This window comes from Parambassis ranga, chromosome 2, assembly GCF_900634625.1.
Source record: "Parambassis ranga chromosome 2, fParRan2.1, whole genome shotgun sequence".
In the NCBI taxonomy this organism is placed as follows: Eukaryota; Metazoa; Chordata; class Actinopteri; family Ambassidae; genus Parambassis; species Parambassis ranga.
The window spans coordinates 29,819,719-29,841,113 of NC_041023.1; the positions used below are offsets into that span (position 1 = coordinate 29,819,719).

Below are 21,395 nucleotides of genomic sequence, written 5' to 3' on the forward strand. Positions count from 1 at the left end.
TTGTCACATCTAAACACTCTGTGTGGACAGTTACACAAACACTGCACTTTTTTTTTTTTTAAATTTCCTGTTTTATAGAAATGACTAGGTTTATTGAAATTGGGTCTACACTTGAATATTTCTGAGGACAACCATCTGTCTCTTTTTTTTGTCTGTTCTTCTAAATTCTCTTTTGTATCCTGTAATAGAGTAAAGTTTTCTAAACGTCACTTTAGTCTGATCTGATACTTTGAAAGAAAATATCTTTTCAAAACGACTGTCAGCTTTGCTAGACGTTTTGGGGTGCATCCTGACAGTCAACATGTGGGTTCTGGTGGAGAACATGGAAGGAAGAACCAAGACAGAGCCAATTCCACAACAATAAGGGTAAACCTCATTTACAAGAGACGTAAGAACGAATAGCTAACATGGCGAATCATTATAATTCAAACATAAAGAAAAAACAGGTTTCATGATAAAAAAAACTACAATGATGTCCATTTATGGTGACGTTGGGTCGCACACATATGACGTAGTCGGCGGAGGGATCCCTGCTTGTCAGAACCATGGTTAGAACGCTGAGAGGCAGTTGAACAGCAGAGGTCTAACGTTAGCTCAGCCACTCGTTAGGATAGATACACGTTCAACTGTGAAGACGTTTTGCGGCTGAACATTTCCGAAAGCAAATGATAACTTTTGGATAGTACCGTTTGCTAGACTGTCTAGCGTTCCGGGGGCTAGCTTCCAGCTTACTTACTGGTGTTCTGCGGTGGAAATAGCAAAAATGTCGTCTCCAAGTCCGGGTAAAAGGCGAATGGATACCGATGTGGTGAAACTGTATCCTTTCTGAACATAAACAACAGTCTGTAGTCTTAGCTGTCTAGTCAGCTAGGTCCTGAACTGTGTGAAAATGTGATGTGAGAAAACTGAGTGTAATGGCGCTGCTTGTTTGTCTTGATAACCCAAAGCAGAAAGAGCTTTCACTGTGAATGACTGGTGTTTTGTGTAAACAACATTTTGCTAGCAAAGCCAAGTGTTAGCTATTTCTGTCCTGCGAACCTTTCAGACGTTTTCGGGACAACTGTATGAGCTAATCAGATAGGTCACAGGTCCTTTTACCAATATTCCCAACACTGTATCTTCAACTGTTAGCTGTCTAGCTTGTTTTTTGTTGTTGTTGCTACAAACAGATATTTCAACGGACGCTAACGTTACTCTCCTTTTACAGGAATGTCTTTCGTCTTGTTGCACCATCAATAGATCTGGCAGCGGTAGTCTACACATAAAACACCTTGTGGCTATTTGGTTTCTTTGTCCAGCTTGCTGTTTTTAGGGGGAGTTGAGTAAAACTACCCCTTCACACGTTGTCACAGGAGCTTGTTTACATAACGTAAGGCCAACTGTGAATGCTACTGTCTTTTGTTCTACTCATAAAAACGTTGGCGTTATTGCAGCGTGAGTCGCTGTAGGTATTTTCTTCGTAACTCTGCTGATGCTTTTGTAATTGTGTTATTGCATCTGTCACTTGAAATGTTCCCCTGTAACGCTACTTACTGAGCTGGCTAGTCTTGTTAATTTCAACATCAAAATGGCCACCTGCTCAGTGTGTCTCACAGCACATGCAGGCAAACGTATCCAAGACTAATTTGTATCATGTTAGAGTGGTGATAAATTGTTGTTTTTGAGATATTGAATCTAGCAGTGAGTGTGGCAGCTGTTTTTAAAGTGGTATAGCAGGTGTCATGTGCCTGCAGTCGTTTTCAATGTGGAATGCTTGAACCTTTAGGCAGCATCTAGTGTGTTCTGTTTTCCAAGTCCTTGTCACCATGTTTACTTTTGTACTGGTGATTTATTTGTTTAGCTTCATTTGGGGGGCTGACAGGGGGAAGGTGTAAAGTGAAGCACAACAACACGTTTCTATTCTATACAATGTTCTGGAAGAACAGTATGAACAAGTTGTTTTGTTTTTGTCCCAGCACCCGTTTAATGATTGGGTAGCCTGTTACTAGCCGGAAACCACAAGAGGGAGGGACTTAGAACAGCTGATGGGATGGCAGTAAGGCTTAGTCAAATATGGGGTTAGAAGTGGGTTGATCAGAATTAAACCAAAAACAAAGGCAACTTGCCTAAATAAGTTAACCAGTATTGTCCTAAAGGAAATGTTTGAAAATTTCTGTAGTTTATGTTTTTTTCAAGTTAGTTATGAACTAATATTACCTGAGTCTGCATTTGCGGCATCATCACTTAAGTTCTTTTCAAGCTACATTGCTGTTGTTATTTTGGCCTAATGCCTGAGGCAGTTTTGCTACATTTGCTAGCTAGCAGCTCTGCTTGTTTGAGCAAGTTTGTGCTTCCCCCACTCAACACCACTTATGTGCAGGCTATGGCAGCTGTGACAGAGTGCTGGAACTGACAGAACAAGCATGTTTGAGGATTGCAGCGTGGTGACACAAACACAGAGTAGTAGAACACCCCCGCTCCTTCTTGAGCTACTTGACTGACGAGCAAGAGCAGGTTTGCTGTGTGCCACCTGCTAATTTCTGTACAATGACCTGTGTGTTTTACCATACCATGCAAGACCTGTGGTCAACAAGTGTTGTACCCCAGTAGATGACTACCATGCTGTTTTTGTGGCTAAAGTAAGGAGGTCTCTATCTTTCTGGTTGTGTCCTCAGAGCAGTGAAAACTTCTTTCTGTGCTCCCTGTCCATGCGTCTCCCCCCTGGTGTAACCAAAACCTGAAACTCACACCGCCTCTTAGACAGGAGCAGCTTCTGAGAGGCCTCACGCATTAATTTGCTGCGGCCACCGGAGAGCTAAAAATCTGGAGCGAGGGGCCGTGAGGGAATTCGTGAAAATGAATGTCAGAATGACCTCAACCATGTAATATCACTGGCTTTAAGCTTTGTCCAGAGGAAGCCTGATGGATTGCAGCCTGCTTTTAACACCAGTCTTTGTGTTTACATGCCAATAGAGTTAACACAGTTCAGTGAAATGGTTGTTGAGAAGACATTATGTCTCAGGCTGTTCTGGCTGTATATTCTTTCCCTTATCTACCTACACAAACTCATAGCCTTGAATGGCAGGAGTCAGTGTCATTGATAATGCCGAATGAATGCCATTGGATTTTCGGTTTGGCTCTTGGGCATGTTGCTTTCATTTTGGAACATGATGTTCTTGGACAAGGGTCTTAGCAGAGTGTGTCATTTGAAAGAGCTTTACATTCAGCTTGTTGTGTGGGGTTGACTGCACGTACTGTGTGGGAAGTTGTGCTATTATTTGCATGTATTCACTGTTGGTCTACTCGATTTACAAATGCTTTCAAGCGGTAAGTTGCTGGAATTTGAGCACAGGTAAATTACAAACAAAGCACTGAGCCTATTGTGAATCCCTGCACAAGGTATTGCAGTGTCTGGCTTAAGGAATCTATTGTAGAAAATGTGTTTAATCTATCTATGTAGGAGTTTTGAAATCTGAAACGTATAATTTAAGTATAGCTTCTAATGAAAACAATGGCATTAGGTAAAAAAGAGTACAGCATATATGCTTTTCTGAAAGACACAGGTGAAGTGATGTGTGATGGGTAAACCTCAGTTTGTAACATTCCTCTTTCAGTTTACTGTTGAGGTCATTGTTTAAGTCTTTAGGATGAGCCTAAAAACTCTTTCATTTCTACTTTTTAACCCTTCAGCTGCTGGTGGAAGGTCTGTCAGTGAAAGTCTCAAATCTCAAATCACCACATATGTATTCTGGTCTTCTGTTCCTTTAAGTTGGCTAAATCACGTTTGGGCTTCATCATGTTTCATGTTAGAAATTTAAGTCGAGGATCCTTTTTATAGACAGCACCTATAATCCTGATTTATTCACTCGCCCACAATCGCAGGATGGGCCTTTTTGACTGTCCTTCCATCCCTCCACCCTCCCCAAGTGGAACACCAGTCCTGAGCTTTATCTGCCCTCCGCTTGGTGTTTTGGCCCCATTGTGCCCCTGTAACATGACATCCGGACAGCATCAGCAGTGGAGTCTTTTGTGTTTCCCATTTACAGGAGCCCCTGTGACCTCCACCTCCTGCTGCTGCTGTGTCAGACCATGTCACACATTCATGGGCAGCTAATCTGCACTCATTATTGCGCGACTGAGCAAACTAGACACAGCTTTACTGTAAGGAAGGAGCCAGCAGTATTCTGTATTGAGATTGATTAAGTGAATAGAGGCATGTGGAATCCATGAGGAGAATGGGGGAAAGCTCTGGTGTGATGATAAGGCAACATTTTTTGTTATTGTCAATAGTGGATTCATGGAAGCTATGGAGACATTCTGTGACATGTGTTACAGTTTATTCACAGTCAGATTATATATGTGGATGGGATTCTCTATTGTGTTTGGTGAAGTGAGGTTACCTCAGCCATATTTTTTGCCAGTGCTTACTGCATTCTCCATAATGTTAACCCTAAAGCAGTCATTTTGTAGCCACTCGTTGTGGCTCAAGGTTGATCTGCAAGGGAAAGGCTAAATCCAACCAGTGATTGTATGGAGTTAAGAGTCCGAATCCTGGGAAAGCTAAATACATACCATCAAATAAGTTTTCTTGCTTTGTATACAGTCAAACACGCTCCATATGCCAAGATTTATGTTGCGACTCTCAGACTGTGAGCATGTGGATTTATATACAGGAAAATAATACCTTGGATCCTGTTTAAGATTCTGCTTGTACTGCTTCTATTTAATCACAATCTCAATCAATCTCAAGTATGAAGGTATAAATATGAAAATTATTGTGCTATGTTTTGGTATTTGTGTTTGTGCAGGTGTATATATCATTAGCTGCATCAATTTCTTGCTTAGCTCTTCATGGCTAAACAGAAGGTAATCTACTAAATTTAGTACAAAGTCCCTTAAAGGGAGGGGGACCCCCACCTTGATTGACAGTCCTGTTTTTGGGGTCCAAGAACAAGGCATCTCTAACAGTAGGAGATTTGAGGCCCTCACTGTTAATCCCATAGTGTAAACAGTGAAGCTTCCCTCATGCATGGCTGAATTCCCTTCAGAAAAACAGATGGACTGAAGTTCCTCGCTTTGTTTTGAATGATTTTTTTTTTCTGGCACTCCGAAGCTGAGCCTGCCTCTGCCACTCACATGCACTGATGCTTTAATGTGGAAAATCGAGTGACCATTGTGTACTTGTTTGGTCACTTGAGCTAGTGATACTGGATCCAATGTTTCCATTAAAACAGTGTGTATATATAATGCGAAATGTCTTATCAAAAAAACGTGCACCATATCCACACCCAGTCCTGGACTGTATCTGCTAATCTGCTGCTTTGCATTTCTTGTCTGTGTCTTGTTGATAAAATTAGCCTCTGATTACACTGAACGTCAGGTTGGCAGTCTTTTTTTTGTCCATAGCCCACAACAGACATCCAGTCTTGCCTGTTAGATTTGCTCATTAGACTACTGCCTCAGATTCAGGCCATTGTTTATCCTGCACTGTTCATTAATGATGTACGTTACATGCACGCGGCTCAAATGCACACACATACTCTGTTCTATTGCTGTAAATAGACTGTTGATTTAGTGAAGGGCTGAGAGGAGGAGCAGCTGAAGGATTCACATTTGATTGCAGTGGGTGGGCTCTCATTTCTCACCACTGAAGACAAAGAACTTAGCCAGCTCTCACACTGGGAGGTGGCTATTGACATCTTTAGGCTTGCAGCTAATGAAAAGCAAATATGCATTGCTTAGCAGTTCATTTTTCACAGGAGCTGTTGAGCATTGAGAGGACTTTTTTAATGCATCTATGAAATGTGTGTTTTTTTTTAGTATTTCATGGCATTAGGAAATTGTGGCCTATTGAAATTATAAAACTGTTTTGACAGTTGAAAAGGCTCATCCGTTGATGTTTTATCCTCCGGCTGGCTGTTTTTTCAGCTCACAGATGTATAGTTTTACTAATACTGATGGATAACTACAAGAAAAAATGTGCACAGGATCAAATGTGTTTAACTACCTGTTAAAGTTTAAAGGGGCCTTTTTTAGTTTACAATGGTTCCATTTGTTTTATCGCATCTCATGTGATTTAATTTACTTCCCGTCTACCTTCCAGTATACAGCTAGCATACATTTACGCTTAGATTTCAGGGAGTCAGGCCTCAGAGGCCATATGTCCATTGATATGTAAAACCTGCTCCATGGTTGTTTTTTTTTTCAGTCCCACAGACCGCACACGCTGGTAGTCCATCAGTATTCAAACACTTTATGTGTCGGAACTAGCTGGATGCTTCAAAAAACAGACAGTTTAAGACCAGCTTTGCTCTGTAACACCAATCCTGAGATTGTGAAAGGAAAGAGTGATTTAAGTTCAACATTTTAAATATGTCCTAGTTTTCAGCAGTGTAAAGGAGAGCGCTTTGTTTTTCTGAAAGGCAGCTCAACCTGTGACCTGTCCAAAGTACATCCCGTTAGCATGATTGTTTTGGCTCTTCAAACTTGAATGAATGTTGGGAAAGCAGCAGATAGGGAGGTGTGATAGAAGCAGGAGGCAAATGTGCTTAATTCATTCTTATAGATTGTTAGTGTAATGGCCCCCTGAACCTAACAATAGACAGTAAGGTATACTTTATTGTTCCCCATAAGAAACAACAGCAGGCTCAAAAGTAGTAATTTTTTATTTAGAGTCTTTTGGCAAATATATTTTATATGGATATTAGGATTATATGTATTTTTATATGTATGGATGTTGAGTAGGCACCCCCACAACTTTGTACTTTAGACCAAACTTAGTACATAGCTTATTGAGAAAAGCACATGTTGCATCAGCAAAAGATAAGTTGGACTATGGTCAGTAGATGTAAAATGGCAAAAGACAGGATGCTTACAATCATCACTGTTCCCATGAAACAATTGTAGATTGGCACCTGCTGGCATCTCATCTAGTTCATTCTCAGTTTCATTTCTCTTTAGCTCACCATGTATTCACAGGATTATCTGTCCACTGAGTCAATGAGCTGGGATTTTAGGATTTTTTTTGACAGTAGAAAAGGTTCAGTCAGGCTCCAAATCTCACTTAGAGTGAGTGCAAGTTTTTCTTAATGAGCAATAAAGTAGGGTAACCGGCTTGGGGAAAATGTTACCCTCAGTATAAGAGCACGAGAGTAGAGGAGTAGGTCAGAGTAGGGGCCATTGACGACTGCAGTGGAGAACTGTGTTTGTTTGGTGTTGAGCTGATTAAATCACACTCTTGCAGCAACACCCTGCCTATCACTCGCTTTGCCTGCTGTGGCAGGATGGTTGCTGTGCTACACTGGCTGCCTCTGTTTTCAGGCAGCAGAGTGTAGTGGAGGTCACACAGTAATCCAGCTCGGCTCAGTGCAGTGCACTAATACATACAAAGTTGAATGCACAAACAGCCACATTTAAACACAGGATTGGACTTTAGAAGGAACAGTGCACTCGTAGTGGTAAAGCTGTATTCCTGCAAAGATTTCAAACTAGCAAGCCTTTTTAAACTCATAGTCTCACACTTCAACATGCAAAATGTATTTCCTCTGGCTGTTTCTCATTTAGCCCCTTATATCTGAGTAATGACAGTCTTGTAGTTGGTGTAATTTAGGTATTCTCTTTCTTTCCTTTTTTGTGCTTCTCATGACTGATTGTAAAATGTAGCTTACAGTCATAGGAATCAGCCCCTCTATCTTGTGCAAGTAATGAGTATTAGCAGGTGCATATCTTTTGGTAGCGTATATTTGAGTCTCAGTGGAGGAAGCCTACCTATTGCCTACACCCCGAGGACAGCTGCTATATTTCCTGCCTTTCATCTGCAAGGCCTTTGATTGTACACTGGCGCTGCAATTTGTGTGTGTGGTAGAGAAGGCAAAAGAGAGGTCGCTGTCTCAGACTTCCTCATTTCTACACAAAGATGTGTTGTTAAATAAGTTACCCTTTGTAGGAGCTATAGTGTTACTTCTTCCTTTTTTAAAAAACTAAACTGACTTAATCTAGGCGTATGTTATCACCTAAAGCTACTACCTGCCTCTGACACTATCAAACTTCAAGTTAGTAATTTCTGGATTTGTGTGGCTGTATCACAGAAGCAAATTATCAACATCATTATCAACTGTTTTGCCTTTAAGATCTGCTGTTATCTGTTAACATTTGGCTTCTGTCTGCCGTTCCCAAGTCAAAGGACTCAGCTGTGGTCACAGGATTTTATAATCTCCAGCTCCAATTGGTAGTGGTGGGAACATGACAAGTGGGTTTGACACACACACACACACACACACACACTCTTGCACTTACACTTCAGCCCCCTTCTCCTGCACATCTTTTGTGCCATTTCAGCCTTAAATTCCATCAGCCTCCTCTCAGGCAGTGCTAGAATGTTGTTCAGGTGGCAACGAGTATGAAGAGAATGAAGTGAAATATTTATAATATATTTAAATCATTGCTGTAACATAGTTCTGCTTCGTACTAACACCTTTCTAACATTTCCAGCATTTTTGATACACACGAGTAAAAGCAAACAGGTAACCTGTCTGCTGGCAGTGTAAAAAAAAAATACATATGCAAATTTTGTTTTAAAAAGTGTATTTTTCTTTGCCTCTCTTTTTGGATGTCTTTCATCTTTCTTTCTTTTTTCAACAACTCTCGATCATCTTCTCATGCTCTTTTCAGCCCTTTGCTCTGTTGGCTGGCCTTGCTGTCTCCTTTTATGTTGGGCCTTCCCTGCTGTCTTTTGGGGGTTACGGGTTATTAGTGCTTTTCAGGCTGACTTCTCAGCTTTGCTTTCTCCTTTTTAAACACAGATAGTCTTCACTGGTCAGTGCCGTTAATAACTGGACATTCTCCTTGGTGTCCCTTTGTTATTCAGTAACCTAGTGCTCTTCCCATGTCTTAAAAGGATTACTCGAATCTAGAGTTGTCAGCAGGTGGTCAGGAGTATTGTATGCTCAGACGTAGTCTACACAGGCCTGCTCAGTTGGTATGGTTGTTTTAAATTTGAGTGTACATATATTTGAAGTAATGTTGTGTTTCTTGTCTGCTTATAGTAAGACACTTTTTGTTTACAGACGGCCAGTGACTTTTTTACATGTTAAATTGTTTTGCATCATCCTGATATGAAGTAGGCTTCTGTGCTTTCATGCTATATCAGTAACTGCTATCTCCAGGAGGGAAATGTTTGAGCATATTTGACACCACTTTGTTTGACAGAGTACCTTTTGTTATTCTCCATCATGTTTGTCTCCATACTTGGAAGGAGGTTGGTCAGGATGTGATATTTTGATCCCAAGTCAAACAGGGATAGTGGCCCAAGCGGACCAGAAGGAAAACAAGACATGTCTAGACCACAACCATAAATGCTATTTACTGCATATTTTTACGCTTATGTATTTAAATGTTCTTTATAAAATGTAAAAAAAAAAAAGTCGCAATAGCATTAACCTTACTCGTGGAGAAAGCCTGAAGGATAATTAGCAGTTTGTAGAATTTTTAAAAAAACTTTTTTTTTGACACTATGTTATAAAGTGTGAGTGAGGGAGTCCATAATGCAGGTCTGGCAGTAAAATGCTGTAAACACATGACACAGGGTTGTTATTGCAGTTCAGTTCTTTCTGGGCTGTCTGGGGATATGTTCTTCAGGATTGATTGGGCCCTCTGTATCAGATTATATGTTGTACAAAAGGATATTGACCTGGTGCTTTCCACAGATTACGATTTATCTATACTAATCCAAGGTGGGGTGGGGTGGGGGGGGGGGGGGGGGGGTTGGAAAGACAGATGTACTACAAACCAGGAGCAAATTAAATCCATAACACTGATGATTTTCACTTCATTGTATTTTTTATTTATTCCTGGTTTTATATGTACTGTTTGAGATCCATCCACTGAGTTGACCCATTACTGAACTGCAGGCACATTACATTGCATACAAGGACCTTGTTTTACCCTAGTCCTCCTTTCATGGCTTCCCTCACAGTGTGTTCAGAATGATGTTCACAGTTAATTGGTATGTCCTGTGTGTCTTTTCTGTCTAGTTGTGGCCATCCACTTGTCCAACCTCTTTCAGTTTTTTGCTGGATGACTACCAGTGCAACTCACAGTGGCTGCAACCCATCTTCCATTTCATCAAACAGTTGGTAGCTTTACCAGGAATGTCTTTTCATAAACCTGTCAAAAGGAATTTTTAGTAATATTTTATTGACAGTGACTTGTAGTTGTTTACTGGGTGGAAGGAATAAGTACTTAGTGCTTTGGACCTTCTAATAATAAACAAGAGGCCAGTCTGTCATGATGACTGAAAAGAGAGCGTTGCAGCCGTATTCTGATTACACTGAACTTCACCCTGGTGACCTGTGTGCTGGGTTCAAGATGTTCCTCATATTGTTTTAGAGTTTGTCCAACTCACAAACCTTCTAAGAATGGTTTGTCTGTGATTTAACATTAACACCTAATTTCAGTTTTTTTTTCTTAGACTCAGCAAAGGAGACGCTTTAGTTGGTCTTCTAATTAGCTCTTGGTTCAAGACCAGCATAGGAGTGGTGCACCTTAAACCAGTTTTACTGGCTAAGAGCCTTTTCTTTGGTAGTTGAAGAACTGGTTTAAAATTGGAAAGCACATAGGTGAGATGAGAGTATTTCAGTTGACTTCAACGCAAATGAGTGTTGCATAAGCTGATTGTAAGTGATGCATGAGCCTGTTTATAACTAGTAAATCAACTAAGACCATGCATGCATAGATAGGGGTGAGTAGACGTTTAAATCATCATCATGAAATACAGTATGTCAGACGTCAGTCAGTGCAACATTAGCCCTTCCCTCTCACTATCTACCTCTCCTCTAAAATAATCTTACCTATGTTACCTATGTGTATATTTACAGATCATTAAGGTCATGACCTTTGCACAGCTACTTAAATGTCCGTTCTGCTCAGTTCTTCTCTTTCCTCTCAGTTTGTAACCATAAACCAATGTCAATTAGCTGGCAGCATAATCAGTGTGGATTCAACCCTATTAATGGCTTATCCACCACCATGCCTCTCTGCTGTCTTCAATAATATAACACACAGGCCATACCATCCCCCTCCCTCAGCATTACTGCCCTCTCTCACTTAGTTGCACGCATTCACTCACACACACCAGTGGTTCCACTATCGGTTAGGTGCATCGATGTCCTTACATGAAGGGCAGAACTGAGTGCACTGCAGAATGTAAACATAATGCATATGGTATGAGGTGGGAGAAGCATTTGTATAAGCTCGGTGTGAATTGTTGTGTTGCTAGATGAGTATTATGCTCATGGTGTCAGCGGTTATTTATTCTTTGACTTTATATCAAAGCCTCAGAATGGCTCGTTGACTTCAACATGAGTCAGAACGGAGAGCTTCCTCTTCTGTCTGACAATGACACATTTCCTTGCTGAAGCCAGGGATTCAGTCTGCTCTTAGCAGACTCAACCAGAGCTTAAAATAACCTCCAGTTTGATTTAACCCTTTAGGGTCAGTCCTTCTGCTAATGGGATACGCACTCAGTCAGGATTGACAAGCCAGCTGCTACATGGAATACAGATTTTTTTTTTTCCATCTTATCCTTTGTACCTTCTGCTTGTAATAGACTTTATAGTTTTTAATTTTGTATTCTCTTCTTCATTTATGTATACCACTATCACCCAGGGTTGATTCTCTGTCAGCTTGTTGGACTGCCACACACGTGCATGTGGCCTTTTTTATTGGTTGCGTTCCCAAAATCCTTCTCTCAATAAAGGGAGAGCTTGGACATCACCGTGGAATTATAAATTGGCCTTGTGCAGTGGTATTGTTATGTACACAGGATATACAATACACGTTGAATCCATGACGAGGCCATTGTGGTGAATACACTGGGCTATGACAGAAGAAAAGGTGGTAAACTTTTAGAAGTCCACAAAGGTAGCAGATAGAAAGAGACCTGCACTCGTAGCCAAATAAAGGATGGATGAACACTTTCACAATATAGTATTAATTCAATCATGGCATGAAGCTATCCATCGTCATCAAAAGTGAGGCTCTAGGACGAGGGGTCACAACAAAATCCAAGTGTAATTTTCCTGCATTGATTTGTTTTCATTATCTGTCAAAAGCTATCATCTCTCTCTTTAGTCTTCATAACACTGTGTGACATAAAAGATGATGCTGGATTAGAGAAGGGAAGGAGGTCAGGCTCTTCTTGTGTCTTTTGTCAAAGCATTTGGTGATGTGTTACACCGAAACAGTCACAGCTGATTGACATTTTCTAGAGAAGCCACAATGATAGTGACCTTGAGTATTATTTAAAGAATTATTCTCTGATGTTTGTGTGCATCACCACAAAGCCATTCTCCTTAACGGTCCTAACAGCATCGAGAGCAAGCATGAAGTCACAATCCTCAGTGGACTCAATGAATTTGTAGTGAAGTTTTTCGGACCACAAGGAAGTAAGTGTTCCTCTTAAAACTAATAAAAATTCCTGATTTGCTACAGTGCCACAAATTACATTTACAGGTTTAACATGTTTGAAACAGGGTGTAATACCAGATTCACATGCAGTTTTAAAATGATAATCTAATGTTTAGTTAAAAACTAAACGGAGCATGAAGTAGCAATATCAATCATTTCCTTGTTTAGAATGTAAAGGGAGTTTCCTCACAGCAGGCCAGGAACATAAAGCAGATTGAAACCAGGCCTGAGGCCACAATGTGTAAATGCAGGAGCCAGACCTGAGGAGAATTTGGAGGAGGAGAGTGGCCTCATCAGCAGGAAATACTTCTGTCGTAGAGGCTGCTCTCAACATCTGTCACGTTAAAACCACTGCCACTTAGGCATCAGTAGAAAGAGGAAGTGGGTGTTTAACCCTGTTTATGATGCATCCAGACTATGTCAAGTAACATGACATGTACTGTTGCCATTCATATTTGTTTCGTTCATTCGTGTTTGCTGTTCAGTTTCAGTTTAGAGCATGAGGGTCCTGTCACACAAAGTAATTTTGGGAGAGAACCACAGCATCTCAGTATCTTCCTCTTTGATGTTTGTGTATTATTTGAAGTGATTTGGAAGTAAAGAATTCTCCTGGGCTGAAATACATTATTGTCTTAAATGGCAGGCAGAAGTGACATCTATAATTCATCTTTAGTGGAAAATAAATTATCGCTCTGCGGTGTCTAAATCCAATTTAGTGCAAGAAGGATAGAAAATATTCAGCGGGATAAAAATCTGTCCTTTGTTCTTTATGCACAGCGCCGTACGAAGGAGGCGTGTGGAAAGTGCGAGTAGATCTTCCTGATAAATACCCATTTAAATCGCCATCAATAGGTAAGACTTTCTACTTAAAATACAGGATTATGTCATGTGTTGGGTATGTCTAACTTTTCTCACTGTCCTCTTTTCTTGCCATTTCAGGGTTCATGAACAAGATTTTTCATCCCAACATTGATGAAGCGTAGGTTCTTTCAGTGTATTTAAAGAGTCACTGTTATTGTGTTGTCACAGGTTCTAAATGTTAGAATCCTTAACTGGCACTTTAATTCATTTTGTTCAGTTAGCAGCAAAGCTTATCCATCTACAGTCTAGCCCTTTAAAGGCATTTGGTTCGATCTCATTGGAACATGTTACATTTAACACCAAAATACTGATAATTAAAGCTACAAGCAGCGATGAGCGAACCCTCGCAGTCCTTGCGGTCTGCAGGAGCCGCAGTCGTCCCCTTCCCCGATCAGCTTGTCTCATCTCTCCCCTGTTCCTGTCATCTGCTGTAGTCTATTATCCACCCAAGTAAAAAAAACACACGTGATGACAGTGTTATATGAAAACTTGCACAGGGGCTGATGTCATGATATAGTATGAGGAAGATTGGATTAATAATTCAAGAAATACAGCAACTTCCTCTAAGCTGGGTAAGGGTCAACTTTGCGCCGTTGCCCCGCCCACACCGTGTAAGTTTGATCAAAGCTTTTGATAACTTTTGCTCAAACGTGTTTTCAGAACCATGTGACACAATTTCAGGTCGATCAGAGTATTTCCAAAGGAGGAGTTTGTTCAAAAACGACATGTGGAACATGGAAAATTAGCCTAAAATTAATGCATACTGCCGATAGGTGGTGCTATATAATAATCATCATATTAGGATATCAATCTGTTCAGAATGACAGGCTCATCATGCCTGATTTTTTCCATCCATATTGGATGAAGTATGTGGGTGATACAGCCACAAATACATCCATTTCCTGTGTGTTGGCGAAGGTCAAATAATAATTCAGTTCTGTTACAGCAGGGCTCTCGCACCACTCGGTGCTCGGGCCCTTAATAGGAACACAAAGCAAATCACTTTATGATGACATCAGTACATATCTATGGTTTATGTCACACTTTTATGTCACACAATTGTAAGGTTATTCACTGGTCTACTTAAAGTTGTACATTTACCAGGTGACAGGATTTCACAACTCTTTTGAAACAAATGGCGCAGTTGAAAGTAGCACACCAGTTGCTGATTTGGCATTTTCTGCCACATTTGAAACAACAAGTCGACACAGGTTGAAATGTTCCGTATAGCTTCCAGCAACACACAGAGATTCCCTCTTGCCTCGTTTTGGTCATGAACCTTTAACTGTGTTTTCTTCCTGGTTTCCCAGGTCAGGGACGGTGTGCTTAGATGTCATCAACCAGACATGGACAGCCCTTTATGGTGAGTGGTCACGCTGCCTGTGTGTCCATATTAAGTTGCCCCACTGAGGGGTGTGTGATTATGTGTGAAGAATTTTACACGGTGCCATCAGTACACACACAAAAAGATCATCAGGCCCCCTTCTCATGAGTGTGGTCGAGTAGCTGTGGCACTAACCTACTTACTGGGAAGAAAAGTGCGCACTAACGAGGTAATACTCTCAACCAGCAAGGTCAGAAAACATTCACCTTTGACATGTATGATTTACGGTCTGTCAGCTGTTGTGAGACATGCTCACATGCCCTGGCCAGCTGCGATTATACAGTACTTTCCTTCACTGTGTCTCTCTGCTGCCCTCCGCGTCCCTGTGCCCTTCTCTCTATATATTTCCCCATTAATTTCTCATTACATTGTCTTCATAGGGCTAAAATAGCCTTTGAGCAGTATAAATGGCTTACCGTAATATATCTAGCAGATGTTTCAGCGTCCCTCGCTATTCATGTTAACTGGTGTTCTCACTCAGGAGAAAGTCAAAACTCCAAGTGGTATTTAAGATTGATTAAAAATAAATTGTAGGGTTGTGGATTTTAATTTTATTATTAATGCATTCTGTTTTTGATAAATCAGGTCAGCTCTTCTTAAGAATCATAAATGTGTTTTTCTTCCTTTGTGCTTGTTTACAATGCACTCAGTTTTATTGTGTGGTTGTGCTCAAAAGAGAGTCAGAGTCAGATTGGACAAACATGGAAAGAATAGGCCAATCAACCAAGCATTGTGTGTAAAAACAGCAACTGATTAAAATTTGTAAACATCACAATCATGTACAACACAGAAAAAGGAAGTGTTGCTTCACCAAAATGAATGGTTGCAACAGGGACACCTAGGGGGTGACAGAAGAATTGCAGGATTTTTACTAGGTTGAGGCCTGCTAGCACAGAGCTGGCCAAAGGGATTAAAGTGGCTCTAGCTGCTATGAAGCTTTCGGTCTGAGGATTTCACATTTGCAGTCTGTATGCACTAGTTTATTTACTAGTCATCTTATTATAATACTGAGTTTGCACTTCTTTTAGTCAAATTGTAAAAATTTGAGGGTATTAAATGTTTTTTGCAGTACACACCATTTTCCATTTCTTTCAGTTGGTGTTAATGTGATGTCTTCTTCCTCAGATCTGACCAACATCTTTGAGTCGTTCCTGCCTCAGTTGCTGGCTTACCCAAACCCCATTGATCCCCTGAATGGAGATGCAGCCGCCATGTACCTTCATCGGCCAGAGGAGTACAAGCAGAAAATCAAAGGTTCGACATAATGGATATATGTTGGGTGTAGAGTGTTATTTATCATAGAAGGGGTGATTGATAAGTTTATGCTAGCTTCAGAAAATCAGGATTATTTATTTTAGTCCTCTGCTACATTTACACACTTCATCCAGCAGTACTACTACTTTTTGTACTAGTTGTCACTGTCAAAGTGACAAAGACTTCATTCATCACTCCTTTTGTCAGCTTCCAAAACACAAAAATGTCTTAATTTTCTCCTGTAGCATTTTCAAGTCCTGTAATAAGTTGATCCTTCTCCTGTTAGTCCACCAAAAACTCTTACTTTTACATTCCAAAGCTGAGGCCATTGCCTTGCCTTATTGCCACCATGTCCTTGTGCATTTACTTTTGTCGATAAGACCAAGGTAGCAGGTGAATGCATGAATGTTGTGGTGGGACTTAACCCACTTACATCCTTACCTTATGCCACAAAGTTATCAATCACCCATGAGGGTCATATCCACACATTTCTCCACACCAGGAAAAAGTAATTTCTCAAAATGTGTCATCTAATAAAATGCTACCTTTTTCCTCTCATAGTTTTGGGCCTGTTCCACATTTTCTCTTTTCACAGAGTACATCCAGAAATATGCAACAGAGGAGGCTCTGAAAGAGCAGGAAGAGGGAGCAGGCGACTCTTCATCTGAAAGCTCCATGTCAGATTTCTCAGAAGACGAGGCCCAGGACATGGAGTTGTAGTAATAGGAGGGCTCCCCCATCCCGCCCCCTCCTTTAACCCCCACAGAGACTATATTTGATTTCCTAACCGTGAGAAAAGCAGACTTATAATATTCATATTTAAACAAGTTGATTTTTTTATTATTATTATTATTACTACTAAACAAGGATTTTTATGGATATCTAGCCTTTGGTGTGTTTGACCGACACCCCTCCCGTTCTGTAGCTGTTCCTCCCTACACAGATGTTGCGATTTGCGTTCACATTCTCTCGCCTGTCATCTCTGCATTTGTTAGGTGCGTCATGTAGGAAAATGTCCCTGTGAGCATCTCTTCTCAAATTTCACTTCATAAAATATAACCTTCCGGTTTGGCCTGAATCACATTTCTCATTTCTTTTTCCACAATGCTAACTGACTCTGACCAGCATTTTGTTAGTTGGATCACCGCAGAGCTCGCTTGCCTGTCAAGAATATTTAAGACGCGCACAATCACGCACAAGGTGACTGAATACACTTTACGTAAAGTGACATACCGTGGAATGCTTTTGAAGCAAATATTTTTAAACTTGTTAAGTTAAGTGAGATGTGAAGAAAAAAAAAAGCAGTTTGATGCTACATCGGCTGTTACATTACTTTGTGTTACTCTTTGTTGACCTCCTGCAGCTGCCTGTCAACTACATGTGCTGCTGTACTCTGAAAAATACGTGTTTGTAAGGTCATGTCTTAGAAATTGATTTAGTGCATGTGTCGTTACAGAGGTGCTTTGGGTGTTTGGATTTGTCGAACATATCCTAGCTGCACAAACTGTATGTGTAATAGTGTTGCACACAGGCAGTGAAGACTGAAGTGGCTCTAATATATCCTGGTCAGACTCATTTGGCGTTCTGGGAACAGAAACTAGAACAGAGATACCCTTTAACCATCTGACCATATGAATTTCATGTCAGGAGAAACTTGTACTGCTGTTAATAAAAGACGTTTCTATTAGTATTACTAGTGAAGAACAGCTTTTTTTTGGTGTGTTTACAAAACTGGCGACAGAGATCGGTTTTAATCAGAAAATGGTCATATGGTTAATGAGGGGATCTAAGTGGAGCTGAAATGTGATTTATAATATATTCAGATTAGTGTTGTTATCGGTCCTCCTCGCATTCCACTGAATTTGCTCCAATGCATGCCCTTCATATTGGTCCGACCTGTGGTATGTACCCTGACTGCATCAACTGGACTCCCATGTTTTGTTGGCTTACCAGCGTCTCTTATTTCATAGATGACGACTGGGGCTGCTGTTAAAATGTGTTTAAGTCTGAGAAACAGAAGTCGAAATATTGAAGTGAAAGTTGGAAATCTGAAGAATTTTGCCTTTAATCTACTATATATTTTGTAAACTCAGCTGCCATTTAGAGAGAACAGCAAGGTTAGAATTCAGTGAAGAAGTCAGAATTGAGAGAAAAATATTTTTACAGTGCTGCTGATTTCTTCTTTAATCACTCATAGGAACCCACCACATAAAATTTAGGCTGGTAGCATATTTTTTTGTTGACAGAGTTTAGATACAAATGTACAGATTTGGCATCTCAACTAAAAAAAATGTTGATCGAACATGGCAGGTGACGATGAAAATCCATGACGTGGAAAGAAACTGCAATTGTAACTTGGAAGTTTTTTTCCTACAATTATTTCTTCATGTTTTCCTGATGGGGGGGTCGACATATTTTTGTTTTCATTTTTTGTGTACAGCATATATACTTTGTACAGCGATAAGACACCTCTCTGTAGCCTCGTGAAAACCCGGCGTCGAACCCAAGACACTGAGCTTAGTGTTGCTTGCCGAGGCGAACGTGGCAGTCAGACTACCTAGAAAAATCTTGAAATGTATTCACTTCACAGATTGCAGTAAGAATCACTGGTTGCTTTATGGCAGATTGTGGATCCCAGATGGATCATTTGGGAGGTCACCTCATTATCCCCTCTGATCTCAACTCCCTATTCTGTGCCTCATCACAACAGGAAAATTACCCCTTGAAAACCACAAAAAAAGCCATGAAGGTCAAAGACAGCTTCTAGAAAAAGCACATCGTTTTATTCTTCCCTTCCAGCAGTGTGGTCCTACTCTCCATTCTTGCAGATTAGAGGATTTCCCCTGGGCTGAGTGGGTTTATTTCAGCTAATGTAGGATTGTTTGACTTTTTTGGCTCAGGTTTGAAATTCAGTTTGGTTGCATCTTGCATAGTGATTAATATTTTTCACCCATGATGTAATGAAAGGATGGAAATCATTCTAATACTTGTATGTGTTGTCAGGATAGTTAGTTTTTTGCTGGGTGGTGACTTCAACTAAACATAATGCTATATGGCTGTATTACAAATAGAATTAGGTAGTGTGGTATACTTACCTGATAAAGCATTCATCAGATTTTTATTTTTAGTCTGTTTCGTGGTATTATGTGAGATACCCCATTAGACATGCCTGCTTGTCATTCCAGATTCAAGAGTTGTACAGACGAGTGTGAGTGATTTCAAACTAGGGTGACCTGTAGTGAGCCTGATTAGATCTAAACTGTACAGAAGTCAAAAACGTGTGGTTCATCAGCCCTTTTTCAGGACAGTGGATATTCTTCATGAGCATAATTTATGATGTAGTTCTGTTCAACTCATTTATCAGATCAGGACTGCATTTGAATGCAGGGGCGCGTCCTTGGTTTGTTTTTAATTTGACTGTTTTAATCTATGGGAATAATAATCTCTCTAATCTGACCCTAACCCTGGCCAACAAGCTAACCTTGTGATCGTCAACCCATTCAAGACAGTGTGAACATTACACACTTTCATCCACAAATAGGACAAAACCTAAGTTGCCTATAAACTGTCTATATACACACACATATATATATATATACACAGAGAGACCCCTTTTTGTTTTTTCCTTGGTCACCCCTGTTGTGGTTTACCAAAGAAGCACACAGATGACAACTTTGCTGTGAGTCAGAGATCCAGTTGTACAGTATTCTACTCAAGTGCTGAAATCATAGCTCAGAATTGTAATAAAACACATTATGATTCAGCAGAGGGGGAATATTTTTGTGTTTTTCACAAAAAGACTCTTGTGTTTAGGTTAATTCATAGGTTTTGTTTTTTCAGCATTATCTGAATCTGCTGAGCAATAAATGGATGACGTACTCAGCTGTGGCCTGGTTTTGGTCTGGTATCTGAACTTTTCAGTGGTCTCCCATGTTCTTCTATTGATCTTTTATTTTATGACCCACCTTTGCTGATTCATGGTTAAATGAACTGATGCCCTTTATAATTCTTCAATTTTCTTCCCATCACAACTTGAATACTAAATTATTATTTGAAAACTAATGGTGTTTATTGTGCTTTTATTTAATCTCCTTTTGGCTTTCACTCCTTCGCCTCTCCTGCAGATAAAGTTAAGACAAGTAGATTTCACACGGTGGGATTGATGGGGCCTCAAAAATCTGGCCGCAAACATCTCCAAACAACTACAAACACACACCCTGCTCGACAGTAAAGCTGAGTGGACCGGTCTATCAATAATCCATGACATCTGAGGACCATTCTCTATTTTATCAGCACACTGCAGAAATCTTGTAAAGACACCTCCTCCTCCTCCTCCATGTGTTGAGTGTGTGTCCTCAGGCAGTTGCATGCTTCTGGTGTGGAGTCGAGGCTTGCTCGGAGCACACCTCCCATTATGTCTTGTGCTTGTGTGGGTTTGTGCCCTGTGCTGAGCTGACTGCTGCCATCAGGGGGTTAAGCAGGAACACACACACAGCATGGAAAATGGCAGTTTTTTTTTCTTTTACTTTTTTTTTTAAATAAAAAAACTATGTATTTGGTACCTAGTGTGTTATAACTCGAGAGTTTAAAAAGTCAAAAGGTTTATTTTATTTTTTTGTTTTATTTTGAAAAGTCCATTCTTGGTCTTATATTTTTATCACCTTCTTTACCCTCATTTTTTTTCTTTGCATTGTGAAGTGGGCATGCTTGTCAAAAAAGACAAATGCTCTCTATTAATAGGCTTATAACCTCATAAATAGTTGTGTATAAATAAAACTGTTATAACTTCTTTTTTAATAAAACATTCAATGTATACATGTGGTCTGAGGGTCATCATTCTCGTAGTAGGTCTGTCGGTTTGATTAAGGGACAGTTAATGTCACTAAAAAATAAGTTTGACAGAAGATGTTCTTGTTGTCAGCTTCCCTAGCTGTTGAAGTTGCACTGTGACCACAAGATGTCAGTATTGCTTTACAATCAATGCTGTACTGCAAATCCCCAACCAGATCTCTGTAGCATGTACAATATAGGCCAGTGTCTGCCATAGTCCCTGTGACTACTGTGAAATTGGAGTCACATCAGTCTTCCAGTCTGAAATGGTGGTGTGGAATGACCACAGGCATCCACAGAAATGGCCGCTCAGTTTCCACCAAAGGAAACATTTATTTTTATTAAGTGAACATTATCTCACACTGTCACAAAGCTCTGCTCAAGTGTGTTTGTCTTGTACAAGACCCTGATCTGTACCAAAATCTGAACAGCATCTGAGTGTATTGTGTGAGATTAACCTTGCTCTGAGGGCATCCTTGGCGTGCAATGATGGATGCAGTTTTACTAAACACCAGCTGAGGGCATCACCTCCTTCATCCTCCATCCTCTGTCCTCAGCTGAAACCCCCCCTCTGCATAATCACAGCAGGAGAAAATAAATGCTGTGACATAAGGCTGTTTAA

At 40.3% G+C, this 21,395-nt stretch overlaps 1 protein-coding gene across 1 annotated transcript; it reads left to right on the forward strand.

Annotated features, from left to right (window-relative positions):
• The first annotated feature begins 525 nt into the window (after positions 1-525).
• Positions 526-20,005, forward strand: ube2h (ubiquitin-conjugating enzyme E2H (UBC8 homolog, yeast)). The gene is made up of 7 exons (XM_028432468.1): positions 526-816; positions 12,346-12,422; positions 13,222-13,296; positions 13,384-13,423; positions 14,616-14,668; positions 15,815-15,943; positions 16,539-20,005. The coding sequence occupies exons 1-7, from the start codon at positions 764-766 to the stop codon at positions 16,661-16,663; spliced, it is 552 nt and encodes a 183-aa protein (XP_028288269.1). The 5' UTR covers positions 526-763; the 3' UTR covers positions 16,664-20,005.
• The last annotated feature ends 1,390 nt before the right edge of the window (positions 20,006-21,395 follow it).